This window comes from Coturnix japonica, chromosome 3, assembly GCF_001577835.2.
Source record: "Coturnix japonica isolate 7356 chromosome 3, Coturnix japonica 2.1, whole genome shotgun sequence".
Lineage (NCBI taxonomy): Eukaryota > Metazoa > Chordata > Aves > Galliformes > Phasianidae > Coturnix > Coturnix japonica.
The window spans coordinates 96502093-96522722 of NC_029518.1; the positions used below are offsets into that span (position 1 = coordinate 96502093).

Consider the following 20630-nt stretch of genomic DNA (forward strand, 5'->3'; position numbering starts at 1 on the left):
AGTTCCTAACCTCTGTTATCATCTGTGACTGCAAAAGGCAAAGGCAGGAGCAGCAGTTTCCTTAAACACATGAGACAGTACGCTGGAGCAGCACCAACACACTGAGGGATGAGTCACCGACAACCACGAACCACCTCGGCTCTTGTGGGGACTGCAGAAAACGGGTGGGATTGGTTTCATTTCCATTCACAGCCCTGTGATTGGGGGTGACTGGCTTAGGAGAAGGATGCTGGGATCTGTCACCCCAAACGGATTATCACAGTCCCACTGATCTTAATCAGGAGGCAATCGTAAATTACTCACTCGTCTCTCAGTTGCAGGTTTGTATCAGTGATTTGATAGCAGAGCCTGATAGAGAAGAGGAAAATGTGCTGCGGGGGGGAGGAATCTCAGCCCTTCTCAAAGCAAGATGAGGTGAAGTGCAAGACATGGCACCTGACTGAGCAAAGGGACATCCGCGCTCATTGGGGACATGACATAATGTTTCATTAAGAGTATTGACCAGGTTACACGTGGGAAGAAAGCAGCCTGGAGTCCTCCGGGGCATCTGGACAAAAGAACATGAGCTCTGGTAGCTCAACGCATGCTGCTGTGGAGGAGAGAGGTCTGAAAGCAGTGAGGATCTGACGGACACAGTGCAGAGGGAAGGGATGGTGACTGCTGCCTCTGTCAAAAGGGCTGCAATGGGCAGGATGGCAACGCTTCTGCTGCTCACTGAAAGCACATTAGGCACAGGGCTTTCTTCTTTCTTTTCTTTCCTGTTTCTGCTTTCTTTTGGATTTTTTGTATGAAAATGTTTTCTTTAGAAGTTATCTTAATCTGTCGGAATTAAGAGCATTTCCAAGGTGAAATAGTTTCAAACTCCAAGGGGGAGATTTAGATTGGATATAAGGAAGAAGCTGTTTACAACAAGGGCAGTGAGGCACTAGCAAAGGTTGCCCAGTGATGTGGTGCGTGCTCCATCCCTACAGACAACCAAGGTCAGGCTGGATGGGGCTGTGAGCACGGATGGAGCTGTGGGTGTCCCTGCTTAGCGCAGGAGAGTGGGACCAAATGGCCTTTAAGGGCCCCTTCCAACTCAAACCACTCTATGGTTCTATGACTCCTGGAGCCCCTTGACATACCCATTTCCCACATTCCACACTCTGGGTGTTCTGGCACTATGTAATTAACTAGTATTGACGTAGCCATTAAATGTCACACTGGAAAACACTGCTGAAGAAAGGACACCATTAAAGAAACCACTGCAACAAAGCATTAATAAAACATGCAGTACAAAAATGAGAGCCAGGGCCCTACGAGAGAGATCTTCAAAGCAGATTTATCTGATGCGTTTCTGTTTGAACAGCAGTGAAGATTTTGCAACGTGTTGGAAACGTTGCAATGGGTTTCCCAGATTCAAAGTGAATTTTGAAAGCAGAAGTAGCAAAAGCAAGTTCACCATCCAATGGAGAAAGAACTTCCGGCTGCATTTGTATTTCAGATAAAACTTAGGGGAGAACTGAAATTCAAGTGATAACATCTCCAAGGAAACAGCTGGAAAACTGCTCTTTGCAGATGCTGCAGTATTCTGTTATAAAGACAAACTGTACCATATTGTACTTTACAGGCCGGGGGAAAATGAAGATAAAAATCACAGCTGAGATCTTCCTGTGATGACACCAAGGCAGACTTCATTTCAACACAAAAAAAAACCATTCTGTGTATCAGTTTGCTAAACTACAGGTAAAATTAGTAACACAAACGCTTTAACAGGGCTCTTTTTTTTTGTTGTTAAAGTAATTGCTGTACATTTTCTGCTCTTGATGAAATGTTCCTTATTGCAGAGGGATTACCACCACGCATCCCCCCACGCATCCTGAGTCAGGATGTTATTAGTAAGAAAGAAAACGTTCCTACTTTCTCTGTTTTATTGAGGAAATACCAGGTATGGGCATTTCTCAACCACATGGGATTCAAAAGTGACTCCTCTGCCGCATCACATAGAGAAATGTGATTGCCTCATGTCTGCAGAGCGAGGAATACAGAGAATGCAGCATCATTAAGGTTGGAAGAGAGCTCTAAGACTGTCAAGTCCAACTGTCAACCCATCATCAACATGCACGCTCATAGAACCGTAGAATCACAGAATCATTAAGGTTGGAAGAGAGCTCTGAGATCAAGTCCACCTGCTGGCCCAACACCAACACCTCCCACTAACCATGTTCCTCAGGACCACATCACCACACTAAGCATCAGACTGTGACCTGCACCTCACCCTCGCTCAGATGCTGGCCCTCACTGCAGGCACTTGTTGAGGTTTCCCTCTCCAGTTGTCCTACAGCCCGTGACACGACCCAGCAGCAAGCACATACACACAGGCTCTTCATTCAGCACTCAGCAGCCTGGATCAAACTGGTGGTTTTCTGCTTTTTGGTGGTTTATCTTGGTGGGGTGGGAGAGGATTATTATTTTTGTATAAGGTCTGTATTAAGGCTCTTTTGGCCAAGTTCCTTAGCACCTACTTGGCCAGCCGCCTCTGTTACCCATATGCCTGTAACAGCTTTCTATAGCCACCGTAACCACTAATATAAGAATAAATTAATGCACAAAGGCAGTCCTGACCTTGACTTCACACACACACCACGAGCTGCCGCTGCTCTCCTCAGTCACAGTGCCTTGCACATGAAAAAGGAGAAAGGGCTGCAGCTCTTTCTTATACAGCTTGCTTCTCCATGATAACGCTTAATGTATCCTAAAAGCACATCTGTCCACCCTAATGACGGCACTTGCAGAAAGGCTTTAAAATGGAGGCTGGCAATTTTCTATCTTCACAAGCTCTGGAAAGCGAGCCCTCAGCAGTAACAACCTGTGACAGGGCCAAAGCAGCAAGCTCAGAAATAGCAGCCCTGGGAGGAGGAAGGCACCCATGGCCATGGCTCCTTGACACCCAGAGGAGCATGGCTCCCTGCAGCATCCTTTGGCACACTGCTCACCATGGCAGCATTGCGATGGATGGAGCCAGGCTGGAATTCAACTCAGTTACTAAGCTGATGCTCATTTCAGTGGTCACAGCGGTTGGCACTGGCTGTAGTGGGTTTGTTTTCAGATTAAGAGCAAAACAAAAAAGGGAGGGGGGTGAAGGGAGGAGTAAAGGAAAGATACCTGAAATTACAGCAATTTTCCATGACCCGTGCTCCTCTTTGGCTATTCTTTCCGCCTCCTCCATGAGTAGCATGCCAAATCCCTGCAGCAGAAGAAATAACAAGAATGTAAGTTCTGTAATAACAGAAAGCACAAGCAAGGTCAGACTGTAAGCATCAGAACAATTCCAGGAGACTTCTTAAGTTTGGGCAAAAGAACAGCCAAAATCTTAGTGCAGGAAGAGCACTGAACAGAGACGTGTTAATGGTGAATTTCACAGTGCAGCTTTCTCACCATTGGGTTGGGTTTATTTATCAGGAAATTATTCACAGGCAGCTTCAGCACCTGACAGCTTCTCAATGGCAGCAACAGAATGAAGTTAAACCCTGTGACAGTCACGTTGGCACTGAGTGGGCCTGCCCTGCTCCAATTACCAAACAGCAATCACTCCCTCACCCATCCTGACGGTTGCCTTCCTATACCTGGGTTTGTATTTGGGAATTAAACAAATCCAGAGCACAGACATTGGATGCAGTTGGATACACTGATGAACTGCAAGTCTGACATCAGTTGCAATGGATGTGGCAGAGCCAGAGAGCTGCTGTTGGCTTTTCTGATATGACCACTGGCCTTTCCAATGAAACCACTGTTTTTTCTGATGTAATCATTGGCCCTTCCGACACAACCATTGACCTTTCCAATATAACCACTGGCTTTTTGATACAACCACTGGCATTTCGGATACAGCCACTGGCTTTCTGGTACAAAACTGCCCCATTGCCTCACAGTTGTTATTTTCACTGCCCTCCAGGAGCTGTTACCATCTACAGGACCCACCTGGGGCCATCCTCAAAGCCTGCACCAAGTGCCCACGTGCCTCCTGCAGACCCACACTGCTCTGCAGAGCTCAGGGCACAACCACGAAGCTCAGCTCATAGAATGGAAGATGCCAAAGCAAAAGGAGTTGCAGAAGATCATGTTAATATTCTGGATCAGATCCACGCCTGTATTTACATTTGGAAATCTTGCACAGCATGAGCACTACTGCCATCAAAATAACGCTTTGAAACAAGGGAATAGCCTTTCCACTCTATTTAACAACTTAGTTGTCCTATATATCTGGGCATAATTGACTGGATTAATTCACTTCTAACATTAGGATGCAGGAATTACACTCCGCTCTTGGTTCATCTGTTTTCCTGACAAAATGTACAGAGTCGGGCTGCGCTGAAACTGAAGCGGATGAGATTTAATTCTAAAAACACTTAACACTTGCAGGCATTTTTAAGTAACACACTGAAATCTTCAGTCTGAAGTGCTGTTCTAATCAGAAATGGTCCCCACAACTGCAAAGAACTCTTTCTGCTTAATGTCTCGACAACTGACTATTGCAAACGAACATCGGGTGAGTCATACGCCGTGACATCCCAACTTCCAGCCTCTTTTAATGTTCATAGTTGGCAACTTGGTTTTAAATTATTCTCTGATACTTTGGATGGCCACTTTTCCCTTCCAAAAGTTTTGAAATGTGAGCTATTTTACAGTGGATGCGTTCATTATACCCTTATTAATTATTGTTTTTAAACAGTCTCTGCCTCACGGCTAAACGTCATCAGCGTCTAAGCCAAAACCGCATCTTAATGCACGTATACTCAGGGAATGATTAATAAATACAAGGAAGTTAATTTAAAACATCAGCCTTGAGCAGTTCTGGCACAGAGGACAAACTGATTGCTTTTTTAAAAGCTCACTCGAAAGGTTCAACGTCTACCAGGGCAAAATGTAATTCCCATTTTTGCTCACTGCAAGCCACAGCACGTTATACTCCGCAGAGGCATAATGTGCAATCTTCATACGACTCGCTGCGAGGAATTAGAAACACAGCTTTCCACTCCATTCTTCACTTGCTTTTAAGATAGAGAGGAAATGGCCTCACAAGTGGCTCTGAAGCGAAAATAAACCATTGGGTATAACTAAGAGGCTTTACTCAAAAGCCTCCCCAAAACACCTGAGCCAGGAAACGTCTCGGAACCGAAGCTGAATTTCTTCTGTTTTGGTAGTAGGAATTACAGACATTCTTTTGTTCAATAAATGGTTCCTTGAAAGAAAACTGGGTAGGCCTCAAAACCGCTCACCTTCCCACCTGTATCTACTTCAGGCTTCAGAAGTGAAATTACTCTACTGAACAAAACCCATTTTAGAAGGAAAATAGCACCTAACACCCACACAGCGGACATATCCCCTTTACTTTTGCAGTGAAGTCTGATGTACAGTACAGGATATCAAAGGAAAGTCGCTTGAGAACCAGAGATGCTTAGCACTTGAAAGCCAAATGAGCACCAGAATAGATGTGTTCTTGCACCATACAGACATGGCAGATAGTTTTCAGCCGTGCTTTTCTTTTACATATCAGAGCAGTAGCAACTGCCTAAACACTGTCACACCAGCAAAACCTCAGAAGCAGCAGGATTTCAGCACATGAAATGCAAGAAGAGGCTCAAATTCAATTGCATTTCTATTACAGAATCACAGAATTGCAGGTGTTGGGAGGGGCCTCAAGAGATCATCGAGTCCAACCTCCTGCTAAAGCTGCTCCCTGCAATAGATCACTCAGGTTGGCATTCAGATGGGTCTTGAATGTCTCCATAGAAGGAGAATCCACCACCTCTCTGGGCAGCCTGTGCCAGTGCTTCATAACCCTTAATGTAAAGAAGTTCTTCCACATGTTAGTACAGAATGTCTTATATCCAAGTTTTAGGCCATTGCTCCTTGTCCTATTACTCTGCACCCTCGAAAAGAGCCTGACCTCATCCCTTTGCCTCCCACCTATCTTCAGATATTTACAAACATTGATCAGATCTTTCCCTCAGTCTTCTTTTTCCCAGGCTGAACAGACCCAGGTTACTCAGCCTTTCCTCATACACAGATGCTCCATGCCCCTCATCATCTTAGTGGCCCTCCACTGGACTCTTTCCAAGAGATCCCTGTCTTTTTTGTACTGGGGAGCCCAGAACTGGACACAATATTCCAGATGAGGCCTCACCAGGGCAGAGTAGAGGGGGAGGATCACCTTCCTTCCTCTGCTGGCCACTTTCTTTTTTTAATGCACCCCAGGATCCCATTGGCCTTTTTGGTCATGAGGGCACACTGGCTTGTGGCAAACATGCAGTCCACCAGGATCCCAGGTCCTTCTCTGTAAAGCTCCTCCCCAGCAGGTCATCCCTCAGTTTGTACTGATGCATGTGGTTACTCCTCCACAGGTGCAGGACTCTACACTTGCTCTTGTTAAACCTCATAAGGTTCCTCCCTGCTCAACTCTCCAGTCTGTCCAGGTCTTGCTGAATGGCAGCACAGCCTTCAGGTGTGTCAGCTAATCCTCCCAGCTTTGTATCATCAGCAAACTTGCTGAGGGTGGACTCTTCCTTCACCCAGGTCACTGATGAAGATGCTGAACAAGACCAGGATGAACACTAACCCCTGGGCAACACCACTAGTTATAGCATCCAACCAGACTCTGAACCGCTGATAACACTCTGAGCTCAGCCAGTCAGCCAGTTCCCAATGCACCTCATCATCCACTCATCTATCCCACATTCACTAAGTTTCATAACAAGGATGTTACCAGAGTGTCAAACACCTTGCTGAAGTCAAGGTACACAACATCCATTGCTCTTCTCCCATCTATCCAGCCAGTGATGACATCATAGAGAGCTGCTAGGTTGGGCAAGCATGATTTCCCCAAAATGAATTTGTATTAACTACTTCTGATAACCTTCTCTTCCAACTGCTTGGAGATGGAGCAGCAGACTATAATCCAAACAACGAATGAATGTCCTCCTCCAATTATACTGGAAGGAGTGGGGAGGAGCAGGGGGGTATAGATGAAAAATAAAGAATAAAGAAGGCCTGAGGTACCTGGTGCTGAAATTTGGAAGGGTCCCGACTGCTCACTGGGACCACGCTCCCATACACATGCAGCTCCCGCACAATGGAAACACCCCCCTTCAGCTCAGGTCTGAAGGATTCCTCTGAGCACTTTCGCAGTCGCAGGAGGCCAACGAGAATGTCCTGCTCCGGGTCTTCGTAGGACAGGAAGGTCTCCCAGCCACCATTAGCCACATAATCCCTTCTAATTAATTCAATCTGGGCAAAGAGAAGAAGTAAAGAAGAGTATGAAGAGAAAAGAAAAACCTGTTAAAATAACTTAAGCAACACGCTGAACAGACAAAAACCAATTTTGTGTACTGTTATGATTCAGAGAAAACACAATTTTGGCCAATTGAATCCTAGAATCCAGCAGTGCTGGATAAGAACCGATATTCCTGTAGTCATATTAAAGACACGGGCTACTTCAATAGAAATGTATTTATCAGTGGGACTGAACTAGTCTTCAGTGCCTACCTGTGTGCTTTCCAGAAGGGCTGGTAACCCAGATGGCCACCCGTTGGTAAGTCAGCAACCTAAACCCAGGTTTTAAAAGTCACTCGAGCTTCCTAAGCACTGAAACACATTCCAGTAACCAAGGGATGGCTATAATTGAAATTCCATTCAAATGACAAATTTAGCTAATATAGAGTGAGTAGCGTTGCATTTGCCTTCATCAGACCTGCATTTTGGGCCATGTCTTTGCTGCTTTGCAAAAGAAAAGACTTGAGGTGTCTGCAAAGCAGCCAACTTTACTAAATATCAACTGGATCCTTCCAGCAAACACACTGGATATAACTACAGGTGCAAACTGCAACGGGAGTGGATCGATCTGAAACAGCTGGCGTTGAGCACCTACTGAGTTCCAGAATTCTTTGCAACACGTCATAAATTACACACGTACTTTCTAATAGAATCAGTAGGAAGTGTTTTTTTCACTCCTTCAGATGGTATTGGAGACACCAAACCCACCGCAACAGGTTCCCTGAGAGCTGACCAGTTTTGATGGTTATTTACATAAAGGCAGTTCTGAAGATCACAACAAGTGGAAGGGAAAAGCAAGGAGAGAGCTGACTGTGGAGAACACAACACAGATCATGCTTGGGTAGAAGAAATTAGTTCTGCAGAGCACCTAGAAGCTGTAAAGAGTAACTGATGGAGAAGGGAGCAGAAAGAAGAAAACAACCTTCTTTTTCAGACCTCCTGTAGCAGCTCCAGGACCCAAGAAACTGCAAAATTTCAGACTTTTAGCAACATGAGACCTGATCCGATCTCCCACAATGGTAGTTGCATTTCTTTCTAGCAGAGTTCTCACTCAGTTAATTTGATGTATCCTGTCGCTGATGATAATAAAGGCACATCTGTGGGACATGATGAGTCACTCTCTTCGTGCTTTGAATAGAGCTGCTATAGCTGGAATACAAACCCATCCTTGCTGCAGGGGCTCCCTTGCCCACCTGCAACACCCAGCTGCTAAGCAGACCAACATTCTTTCCCACATTGCCCAACAGATGAGCAGTGGCAGCCCTCACCTAGACTGCGGGATTGAGGACCTGATGACCCCACAGTACATGTTTGTGGGTTTTCAGTTCTAGTCTCACCCCTAGAACTAAGCACCCATTAATGTATGGTGCACAGTAGGCGTGCTCCTGGAAGGTGCTTTCTAAATTCAACTGAAAGGCATCAGGTTTTTGTGCTTCCCGATGCTTTCTAAGCAGGGAATGATCAGACCATTTCCTTCAAAAGCCAACCCAAGAGCTAAACTAAAACCATCACATCACTGTGCCACCGTCACTTTGAGATATTACTTTAACTTCAGGAACTCAAATGTGAATGGCCAGCACCAGTGAATGTCCTGCGCACAAACGTGACACTGCGTATCCAACAGTTACTCCCTGATGGTGCACATAGAATTGATCACAGAATCCTTTAATCGCCTCCCTCGCCCTGTTGGCCACCCTGCTTTGGATGCAGCCTGGGATACAACTGGCCTTCTGGGCTGTGAGGACACCATAGTGGCTCACATCCAGCTTCCCATCCACCAGTACCCCCAAGTCTTTTTCAGCAGGGCTGTGCTCAATCCTTTCATCCCCCAGCTTGTACTGGTAATGGGGGTTGCCTCAACCCAAGTGCAAGACCTTGTATTTGGATTTGTTGAACCTCATGAGGCACAAGATCCTTGTGTATACCTTGCTATGCTCTTCCCAGTACTACTATAAAGACTCAAGCAAAGGATCTCTGTATTTCTTCTACTAATCCACTAGTACATAGAGACCCATGAATTAAAGATTTGTTTACAGAAAAGCCATAAGGGAACCTGTCTCCTGCCTGCTCTGCTTCATGACAAAGCCCGGGTGAACACAACTCGCAATTAAATCCTGTACTGACTACAGAAGCAGGGCTCCTTTCAACACTGATGTACAGCTCATGGGGCAGGAACCCAAACAGATGTCTGCCAACGTGCCAAATTCTCTGCAAGCACAATAACGCTCCAGCTTGCTGAGGACAACTAACACAGGCTGATCCAGGTCTGCTGGTGCGAACCTAACGCCACGAGGAAAATGGAAACATACAGGGGAATGGGGGAGCAGGAGGGTTTTTAAAGGACCAGGTTCTGCTGTTGAGGGTCTGTGCGTGGAAAAACACCACAACCCAATGATTATTTCCAAAAACAAAGCAGAAAATGACATATCGAGAGTCCAAAACAGCAAGACTGGAAAACTTTAGATTTCTCCTAAGAGCAAACTCAAAAAAATATCAATAATGTGTCTCTGTTGCTTGCTCTTCAGTAGTGCCCAGATGCCCTGTAATGGCCACAGCCCATCCAAAAGGCTCTGGTAGGCAGAAGTGAACTAAGCCTATAGGAACCTTGACCAACAGGCTGTGCATTACATGCATTGGATAGCACATACCAGACAACCTGAACTGCTCAGAGAAGTCCCTACTCAATCAAGTCTTTTGTACTCCCCACTTTTCTGGACATAATAGATGGTTCTAGCATTAAAAAATTCCTCTAAAAGAGGCTGCAGTGATCATGAGATGGTCAAAGCCTTTACATTCTGAGATAGATACTGATTGAAAGGTGGCAAACGACAGCACGGGTCACCACCAGGTTGACTGGTAGATATGGACATCTGCCATATTCAACATGCAGACTGCCAAACCTACCTTGAGAAATAAAGGGAAAACCCAAGTGCAGATTACACTCAACCTAAAGGAGCTCTAAAATCTGCCCTGCTTTCCCTCTACATTAAGATAATTATCTTGATTAAGATAAAAAGACACGTTTTGCAGAAACATTTGCTTCTACCTGTTACAGATACAAGCCTACACGAATGTTAAAGCAGGAAGTGTCATTGCCTCTTGCCCTCCAAAAGCTGCCACTCCAACATCTCTTAACAGCAACAATTCACTGGAGCACTTTTAAGGCTATTACAGAGCACTGCACAGCTTTGACCACTCTGAGAGCAAGCAAGCATCTTCCACAGCTATGAAGAAATGCCACTAATTGAAAAGGGAGCTCAGAGACAGCTCTGTAAATAAGCAGCTATGGGCAAGTAATCTACTCCAAATTGATTTTTTTTTTTCCTTTCTAAGACTTTTAAAAGCAGACACACCATCACTGTTACAAAACTACATACAGCCCGCTGATCCTTAGCAGAAAGAAGCTGCATAAAGCACAACTAATTATAGGAAACAATTAATTCATTTTTGTTCTGACATGATAGCCTCCCTTATCAAGAAGATGTGTTGTTTACTTACAAAGCCAAGAAACCATCACACCTTGTCATTAGTCTACAGCTCATGAAAAATGATACCATTTTCAGAATATTTCTCTTGCTTGCTGTCATGATAAATTTTGCTACGACTACATAATGACATCCTCCTGCCACTCAGATAGATGAGCTGAACAAAGGGAACATTCAACACAAAACTGCTTTGAAAACCCTGAGATAAGCTATTTGCTAATTACTCAAGAATCACAGAAGCACCAAGGTTGGAAAAGACCCACAAGATCATCCAGTCCAACCATCCATCCATCCATCCATCCATCCATCCATCCATCCATCCATCCATCCATCCACCCATCCATCACCAATATTTCTCACTAAACCATGTCCATCTACACAACATACAAACGTTCCTTGAACACCTCCAGGGTCGGTGACTCCACCACTTCCCTGGGCAGCCCATTCCACTGCCTGACCACTTGTTTGCAGAGAAGAACTGTACAATTTAGATCACTGCTGGCAGTGGACATCTTTGGAAGATATTCTGCAAAGTGACCACAGATCAGGTAAGTGGAAGAGAGCAGAAAAGCTGCATGGCCTATGTATAAAAGAGTCTGCACAACAACAGTTCTTACAGAAGTTGGTAAGAACAAGACAGTTTGTCAGGGATCATTACACACTTCCATGCTGCATTGGCTACAGCATGCATCTAGGTAATGGCCTTAAGTTGTGCCACAGGAGGTACAGGCTGGATATGAGGAAACATTCACCCTCCAAAAGAGCAGTGATGAATTAGGAATTAGGTATTAGGAAACATTTCTTCTCATACAGAGCAGTGATGCAGTGGCACAGCTGCCCAGGGAGGTGGTGGGGTCACTGTCCATGGAACTGTTCCAGAACAGTGGGGATGTGGCCCTGAGGGACGTGGGCTGTGGGCATGGGGGTGTGGGCTGGAGTCGGACTTGGGGATCTGAGGTCTTTTCCAACTTTAATGGTTCTATTCTATGGATTCCAAGCTGATGTGATCTTAGAAAGCTCATGCTCTTAGGTCCAAAACATGGCCATGGACATCCTGACCACTTCCCAGAAGGATGGATCCCTTCTTGTAATTATAGTGAGACACAGAATTGGTTTCCTGAATTGGACATTTGAAATTCAGCAGCACATATTTTCCCTTCCAAAAACAAAAAAAGCACAGTAATCTTTTTGTGGACTATTTTAGGAAGGAAAAACACAGCATATGTGTCATATGCTAAATGGAACTACTCAGAAATATACACATACACGTGCAGAAGTGGATTTATACATGCACTGTTTGCCTACACAAACATGTAGGTTCCCACAAAAGGCTGTGAATTCATCTTGCTAAATATTCATTCCTGTTCAGTATGCATATACCGTGGTTTTGGTATGTTCTACATCTTTTTGTTGTTGTTTTTAAATGATGGGAGAGAAAAGGGAAGGTTGAGAAGCAAAAGAAAGAGTTGTAGCGCAGACACTCAAATGGCAAGTGACTACAGTCAGCTCATTGAACATGGTGGTCCATAAACTTCAGCATGTGACAGTAGTCAAAGAAAAAGCATCCAAAGATGCTGAGAAAATAAATGGAAAATTGGATCCAATTATGAAGGCAAACCACAGGAATGGATGTGCAACAAATAGGTCCCAACACCTCCACACTAAATGCACATAACAAGTGGTGTCTGAAGCAAGAAAGGAGACAAAACTTACCTGATATGGCCTCACTTTATGGTGAATTTCTTGAATTCCAACCTCTCTGGTCCTTACATCACGACACTTGGAACAGAAAAGGAAAGAAACACAAAGAACAAATACATTAGGCTCTGAAATGCACAGATTTCCAGCCACCCATTGGGCCCAAAACTGAGCTGAAATAGCATGCAGTTGCAAAGATGAATCTGAAATGAAAATTCAACCCTAATACACCTTGGAAAGAGGTCTTAATGCTAAAAGGAAAGACATGCTGGTAAAAGATAACTTCACTAAGCAACCATTATGGATCATGAGGAAATGCACCCTTTGATTCACAACTAGCAGGGCCTGGATGGGAAGTTGTGCATCTCAGCACAACCAATGGAAGCCGAGTGATTTGGCAGCCACTCATATCAGTGAACAGTTGTGATAGTATAAGCACTCCTACTGCAAAGACCAAGTGCGTGCACATCTTAGCAGGTTTATCGTAACACCCAAAGTGAACGTTAATCCAACTTTGGCCAGCCAAGCGCAGCCCAAAGCAGGCAGTACTTTCACCCAAAGCAGCTGTTCCAATACGAACAGCAAGGTAAGGCTGAACAACACCCACTCTTCATGAAGAACCACAGGACAACTTATTCTGGGAAGATGTTCTAAAACTCCATGTCTCAATCCAACATTCATGTATCTCCAGTTGCACCCAGTGGCTGAGCACCCTGTGCCTCCTGCAAGGCTGCTCATGAGTAACTCCTTTCCTGCAATCGCATACACCCTGGTGTATGGCATAACTGATCCCCAACCCTTAAGCAAACTCATTAAGCCATACCCCAAAGATGGGATAAGCCAGAACTGCCACAGCCAGCTCGTCTTCACTAGGGAGCCTACAAACATATAATTCCTGAAGGTCCTTGCCTTGGCCTTCTCTCCTTTTCCAAGCTCAGGGAAGAAAAAGAACAAAACATACTTACTGCTTTCTCCTCCAACACAAGAAAATCACAACAGTACTTTATATTTCAAGCTGTATTGCAGCAGGCTGCTCCCTCATTCCACCAGCTGCAGTGTTTCTGCCTCACTAAATTAAAATCTATAATCATCTGCACAGCAATGATTTTTTTTTTTACAGATTTAGTTCTTCTAACAGCGAAGACTGACAGCTTGATAAGTCCTTAATGGGTCAGCTCCATTACTGGGCTCAGCCCTGAGTGTCATGGATCAGATATCCCTGCTTCTCCAGCTGGTCTTGATCAAGTACAAAAGAAATGATGTGGTTTTAGCATCAAACCCAGGAAGGGTTCACTAGTAGCCCTAAAGAGTTCAATTGAAAAGGCTTCACTGCAGCAGGCAGGTTGTCTCCCCTGCCTGGTTTAGAAGTGAAAAGCCAGCAGGAGGGATGGGAGCTTTTGTGTCCAGCAAAGCTCTCTGCCAAATCTTGGCCTGCTACTGGAGAGAGATTGTGAGGAATGATTTAAGGAGGAAGTCCAGGGCACCAGGTTAGGAGTGATTAAGTAGATAAAGAAAGCCCAGCAGGAAGGAAGACACTGCAGTTTATTTGCTGATCTTTTGCACTGCAGCTGCAAGATCCAAATGAGATGGCAAAGGCAGTCAGGAGCTATCCACTTTAAACACCAATCATATGGTTCAGCAGCACAAGTTTATGTGGAGCTACTAAGAGATAAAGCGTTTATCGTTGCTTCTTCAGTATCCCTGTTGGTATTTAAGCAAAAAAGCTACATCTGCAAAACCTGTTATTACTGCACTGCCCCAAACCATCCTTTACTTGTTTCGTAGTTCCTTTTTCCCCCCAGACCCTCCCCATCCCATCCCATCCCATCCTATCCCATCCCATCCCATCCCCTGTGCCACAGTGGGAATTACACAAAATCTAACTCACTCACTATCCCCAGAAGCACACAAGGCCACACAGCTGGATTTGGCTTTCAGTTCCCTCCTAGCAAAGCCAGGTTCTCACTATAGAATAGGTCGCTCCATTCTGGCCACTTTTTCATTCCATTGGATGCAGTAATGCCTTAAAAACCTCTTTAAGGAAAGGTGAGCCAGAAGGAGGGAGCACTCAGTCGCATTACAGATGCATGGAACTGTTGCAATGACGATCTGGCTCTGCACCAGGACACCAAAGCAATGAAAGACCTTTGAAACAGCTGGAGGGAGCCCAGGGTTTGTGTGATGCTCTGCCTAACAAGTTGGCTGTCCCAAGGAAAGGCAGAGCCTGGACATAACTTTACTGGAGGCTGCAGGACCTGCACACTGTGGCTGATGACTGGGTTTTGGAGGAAGGTTCAACCAGCAATTGGAGTCAGAGCAGGCAATGTAAGGCACTGTGAATGCTGACTGCCACAGCAACCCCCGGAGAAAAATCAAGGCTGAGTACACCCCTCCGCCTCTGGCTTCAAACATAAATGCACTTCCTTCTTCCCCTCCTCCTCCCCACCCCTGCTCCTACTTTTATTTGACCTTACAAATATCAGGAATATCAAGTCTCATTTGTTTGTGCTGAGATGTCTCTTGGAAGATTTGCCTGGCCTCAGACTAAGAGCTTTTCTTGCAATTGTTCAGTCAACTAAGTGCATGCGTGGGAAAAAGAAATGAAGGAGAAATTCTAATAGCATAAATTAAAAATAAATCCTTCTCTCCCGCTTAAAAGGTTTCCTCCTGTCAAAAATCAAATACAATAAAATAGAGTATTACCAACTATTACCGCGAGCCTTCAGGGATAGGACAAGTTTTAGTCCAGCTTTACTGAAATATCATCAAGGTGGCTGGGTTTGGGTTTTTTAAACCTGGCAGGTTGTTTTAATCCAGCAATAAAATGGGCTCCTATTGAGTGTTCTCATCTCCAAACCAATGTTTCTTTGTGTGATGTCACCAAGCAGCTGCTCCCAGATACCAACTGACAAACACCTCACCTGTGTCCCAAGATCTTTCATCCTGGCCAAGGCGAGTTCCCTCAGGTTCCCATGCTCCACTCCAGAGCTCACCAGCGGCATTGGGATGTCTCTGTGTATTAAAGGAAAACAAAACAACCTCAAGCAACTGCATTAGCAGATAATACACCACAAGGCACCAATATGGTCATCTAGGCCAAGATCCCAAATAGCAGAGCACAGAATTTACCTGAATTACATTTGTTTCAAGTCTTTGGCTGAACATGAAATCATAGAATCATAGAATCACAAGGTTGGAAAGGACCTATAAGATCATCTAGTCCAACTGTCCACCCTTTACCATACCTACAGAAAACCCCTAAACCATCTCTCCTAGCTCCCTATCCAGACACTTCTAGAACACTGCCAGTGATGGCGACTCCACCATAAACCAAATAACATGCTTTCAATTGAAAGCAGGAGGAAAACAAATGGAGAAAGCTTAGTAATAAGACTGAGGACAAAAGTAGGCTTTTACAACCCTGAGAAATGGGTTAGTATTTTGCCCTTAGTTCTTCACTAGGGGAAAAAAAGGATCTTCCAGCCAATGCCTAGCGTAGGTCTCCAGGTCAGTCATTCTTCATGGTGTCTTCTGCTGGAGATCAGCAACTGTGAACCAGACTGCATCTTTCTGAGCTCAGTTACAGTCAGGCAAAGTTCATCAGAATTACAACATGTTTATATTGGGAAGCTTGCTGTTTAAAAAAGAGAATCCTGTTCAGCTAATGATGGGTAGCAAAGTCTAGCCAGAAAACCTACAGTCTGCCTGTGGGAACATAAATCAGTGAGTCTGCAAATGGCAAGACGTTCTCCTCAAGCTCTCCAAGGGAGGTTCTAAAATGAAATTGGGAAGAAAGGCCAGATTTGGCTTCTCTGCTGCTTCCATTGTCAGACTGTCCCACTGGGAAGAGGAGGATTTGTGCAACCAAACAAAGCAGAAAAAGAAGCATGACAATCCGTGGGACATCCCAACCACGCTCTCCTTCTGTCTAATGCAATATTTCGCATCAACTCCAAATCCTTCTTCTCCCCCTTCCTGCTGAAGCTCCACCATGGCACTTCTCATGACACACCACCCAAGTGCACTACTAAATACTTCAAAATCCTCCATAGAGAAACAAGGACTGTACAGGTGAGGAAGACTTTCAATAAGTTGTACAGCAGGTTGGTCTTAAAATGAGGCTTATATACATTCCTTGGCCATTATTCCTGCTCTTCTGAATGTTTGCAGAGACAAAGAAAAGAACAGAGCATCACAAAAACACGCAGAGAACGGGATGGTTCAGGGAATTGGTAATGTAATTAGCTTAATCCATCTTGGTTCAGTAGTGATTGAAACTCATCACCATCTAGCAGCTGTCTGATGACCTCTGTAAAACGTATTAATTGATCTATTCGGTTCCTTGAGGACTTGCATTCAAATCATTAACAATTACTGGTTTGGGCATCAGCTGTATAAAATGAAAAGGTCTTCAAGGGTCCTAAAGACTTCACCCTGGTGCTGCTTTGGTCTTGCAGAAGCGTGAGACACTTGGCAAGGGGACAAGAAAAGGAATTTTCCTTTACTATCAAGAATACAAACAAAATGCTTCAGACTTCAGGGACCTCCTCCCATTTCAGCACAGAATTATGCACACATGAAGGCTGAAAAAGACCTCTGGGATCCCCATGTCCAACGACAACCCCCTCTCCCCCCCACCATGCCCACTGTGTCCCACAGTGTCACATCCCCACAGTTCTGGAGCAGCCCCAGGGCTGGTGACCCCACCACCTTCCTGGGCAGCATCACACTCTGATTTCAGTGCAGTTTTCTCCAGTGTAAAGCTGAGCCCAGGGGTCTTGAGTTTTACTTCCCCACTCTCTTTCCATTGCTATTCTTTCTATGAAGCAAAAGATAAATGAACCATTTCTCACCTCTTACGTTTGTGTGCCAAAAGCTGAGGCAAAATACAATTAGCTAACCAGTTCATTTATTCAGTGGGTTTCTTTGAGTAAATACGAAACCATAGAGCCAACACAACATACTTCAAAGAGCTTCAATTAGAGGAAATGAGCACTTCACGTTGTGACTAAAGGACACACCAGAGGGGAACAGCATTTTCATCAGGGCATGTCAGATCTACGGTGATAATCTAACTAAAACGCCTGGCTTCTAATTATGGAACGACTCCAAGAAGTCAGACTGTATGCATTTCCCCTGGAGGGACACAGATAAAATGCCCTGACATCTTCTAGAACCAAGTCTAAAGCTAAATCCAGAGTGGTGTATGAGACTGTAAATAATCTACTGTAAACAAATGAAAGATTACAAGATAAGGTAACTTGAGCCTTTCTCATCTGCCTGCTAGAGAGCAAACCAAATTAAAGCATGAACATGGAAAAGAAGCTTTTTAAGAAAAAGAAAGCAGTTTTCTATCACCAATTCAAATCAGGCATTTAAATAAATACCCTGGGTGCATCATTAGTGCACGCATAACAGCCTATTTTGAACAGACCCCAAACTGTTGTCCTAGTGATTTCAGGACTTGCTCAAATGCTCACCGAACTGAGGGATATGGGGGATTACATCCTGACCTTATTAACTTTAGTATTCCATTTGCCAGAAGCTCCAATGGGGCCTATCACACCTTCTGTCTTTCTAATATTCTGCATCACTTAGGACACTTGTTAACCAACTGGCTGGAATAGACAGAATCACAGAACCATTTGAGTTGGAAGGGATCTTTAAAAGCCATCTAGTCCAACTCCCCTGCAACAAACAGGGATATTTTTACTACTCTAAGCTGTAGGATCTCAGTTAAGTATTTTATTTTCTCATACCTACATGTCCCCACCGGTCCAGTGAAAATAACATCCAAATAAAACATTGAGAATCACCAAAGGAAATATCTCAAGACGTGGCACTGCTGCTGTCATTTCACACCTCTCCACGCAAAGGACGTAGGTGCCAATCAGCTTCACAGACATTCAGTATAAATACAGTATTAAGCATCCTCAATAGTTATGAAGCAACCATGAAGAAATCTCCCCCCTCCAACCAGTCACTAGCATTGAGTATGCTATACCTTTAATTCGGCGTTTCCTGAAACAGAAAGAATCCAACAAGGTTTTAAGAGAATCATAGGAAGGTTTGGGTTGGAAGGGACCTCAAAGATCACCTTGTTCCTGCTGGGAGCAGGGCTGCCAGTCACTAGATCAGGCTGCCCAGGGCCCCATCCAACCTGGCCTTGAGCACCTCCAGGGATGGAGCATCCCCAACCTCTCTGTGCAGCACTGCCAGGGCCTCACTGCCCTCTGAGTGAAACATTTCCCCTTAACAACTAATCTCAGTCTCCCCTCTTTCAGTTTAAAACCATTTCCCTTTGTCCTATCACTATCCCCAGCAAAGCAGTGTTGGGAAGAGACCATCAATGTTTCAGAAATCTGGCTCTGTTTGTTATTGTGCTGCAGAGCCACACAATGACCCTGAAAGCAATTTAAATCCAAGTAATGGATTTGGGGCTTTGCACTGGAGGTGTACAAATCTGTAATCATCAAGAACAAGTTTCAGATAACATGAGCCAGTCAGCAAGGAAACAGTTATTCTGCTGGAGCATAATGACTGACAGCTGGATGACAGCAGGATGGAGGCTGCTACTGGCGACCGAAGAGACCCATTGTCAAGCTCAAGGAAACCAGCATGCCAAGCAGACACTCTTCCAAGCCTGTGTTCTTCAGGGGAAGATCTGCCAGGCAGCAAACTCCTGCAGCCCTCTAAGAACAAAGCCATTTGTTTCAGATGCACACTATGGTAACAGCATCATGAACAAATGGGACACTCTGTCTATGCTGGAATCCACCAGGGAGAGGAAGACAGACATGCAGAGAGAAAAAAAAGACAGAAATTTATCTTTAATAATGCTTCTGTGACTGACATGAAAAGCCTGAGGCAAAAACAAGTACATGTTTCCTACAAGACATGTTTTGCCACCTTCATTAGTACCACATCCTTTAGAGGTTGGCTACAGCCACTAGTTTCATCCATGTCTCTGTTAATACAGACGGCTGGATCACCACCATGCTTACCAACTCAATCAAGCTTTACTGTATTCACACTTTCTTCCATTTCTCTTTGCTAACTTTGCAAAGCTGCTCCAGAATCTCATTCCTTTGGTTGACAGGAAATTCTCAGCTCCCTGCCTTCCCTTATGCAGGGCTATTTCCTAGTTAGTTCTGTGCCCAAATCAGTTTTCCCATTTTTTATAGTGTTATTTTCTTTTTCCTATAGGTTTGCAGGGATTTCCTGTTTGCATCTGTCCTTCAGACAAAGAACTGACGTGCCTCTGCACATAATTCCACAGTTCATTTCCTTGAAAATGGGGATTATTTCAGATAAGGTCAGTCCTTATCTGAAATAACAGATAAGATGAAAGTCTGTCTGCATTAATACTTCCATCTCTAAAAAGGCATCCTAAAAGAATGCTTTTCCAAGCTGCATTCAACAGCGGCTTATTTATATTACAGACCAAGACACTAGAAACTTCCTCCTCTGGCTGCCCAAATAGCTGTGGATGCCCCGTACCTGGAGACAGCCAAGGTCAGGCTGGATGGGGCTCTGAGCACCTGGTGGAGCTGTGGGTGCTCCTGTTCATTGCAGGAGAGTGGGACCAGCTGGCCTTTAAGGGACCCTTCCAACTCAAACCATTCTATGGTTTGGACTCTCAAAGAGCCAGGCACTGGCACTGCCTCCAGCTCATATAGCTGGAAGCCAACAGAGTACAGTTTGGACATGCAAAACCAGGTAAGTACGCTATAGCCTCCTTAATATTAGACACATAGGAGGTAACAGAAGAGAAATAATCCAAGAAGGACCCCACACTGAAAACACAGTGCTAGGGCAAGTAGCACCTATCGCCCTGGGAAGTGAGACTTCTGAATGGAAATAACAGCACCATTGTAATATATTTGTGAGAACTCTGCAACGCCCACAGGGGAAGACAGGAAGTCTTTAGAGCCAAAAAAAATGAAATGTCTTGTAGCTCCTGTAATAAATATAGGAAACTTCGCCCACAGCCAAGAGGCAATTATCCATCACTACCATTAGAGTACTACGTGTGCTGTATCCTATGCTCATCCGACTGGCTGTGAAAATGGGGCCTCCAGAAATCTTGAAGTTTATGGCTGCATTAGAGAGGCAGTTCAGTTTAAATAGCTTCTC

General features: G+C 44.6%; 1 protein-coding gene across 1 annotated transcript in view; it reads right to left on the bottom strand.

Annotated features, from left to right (window-relative positions):
* The window catches only part of ELP3 (elongator acetyltransferase complex subunit 3), a 78888-nt gene that overhangs the window by 14489 nt on the left and 43769 nt on the right, over window positions 1–20630 (bottom strand). The window contains exons 11-14 of the mRNA XM_015859793.2: window positions 15416–15506; window positions 12510–12575; window positions 7039–7266; window positions 3145–3226 (exon numbers count right to left, since the gene is read on the bottom strand). Of these exons, the coding sequence (XP_015715279.1) occupies window positions 3145–3226; window positions 7039–7266; window positions 12510–12575; window positions 15416–15506 (467 nt within the window). The remainder of the gene's footprint in view (window positions 1–3144; window positions 3227–7038; window positions 7267–12509; window positions 12576–15415; window positions 15507–20630) is intronic.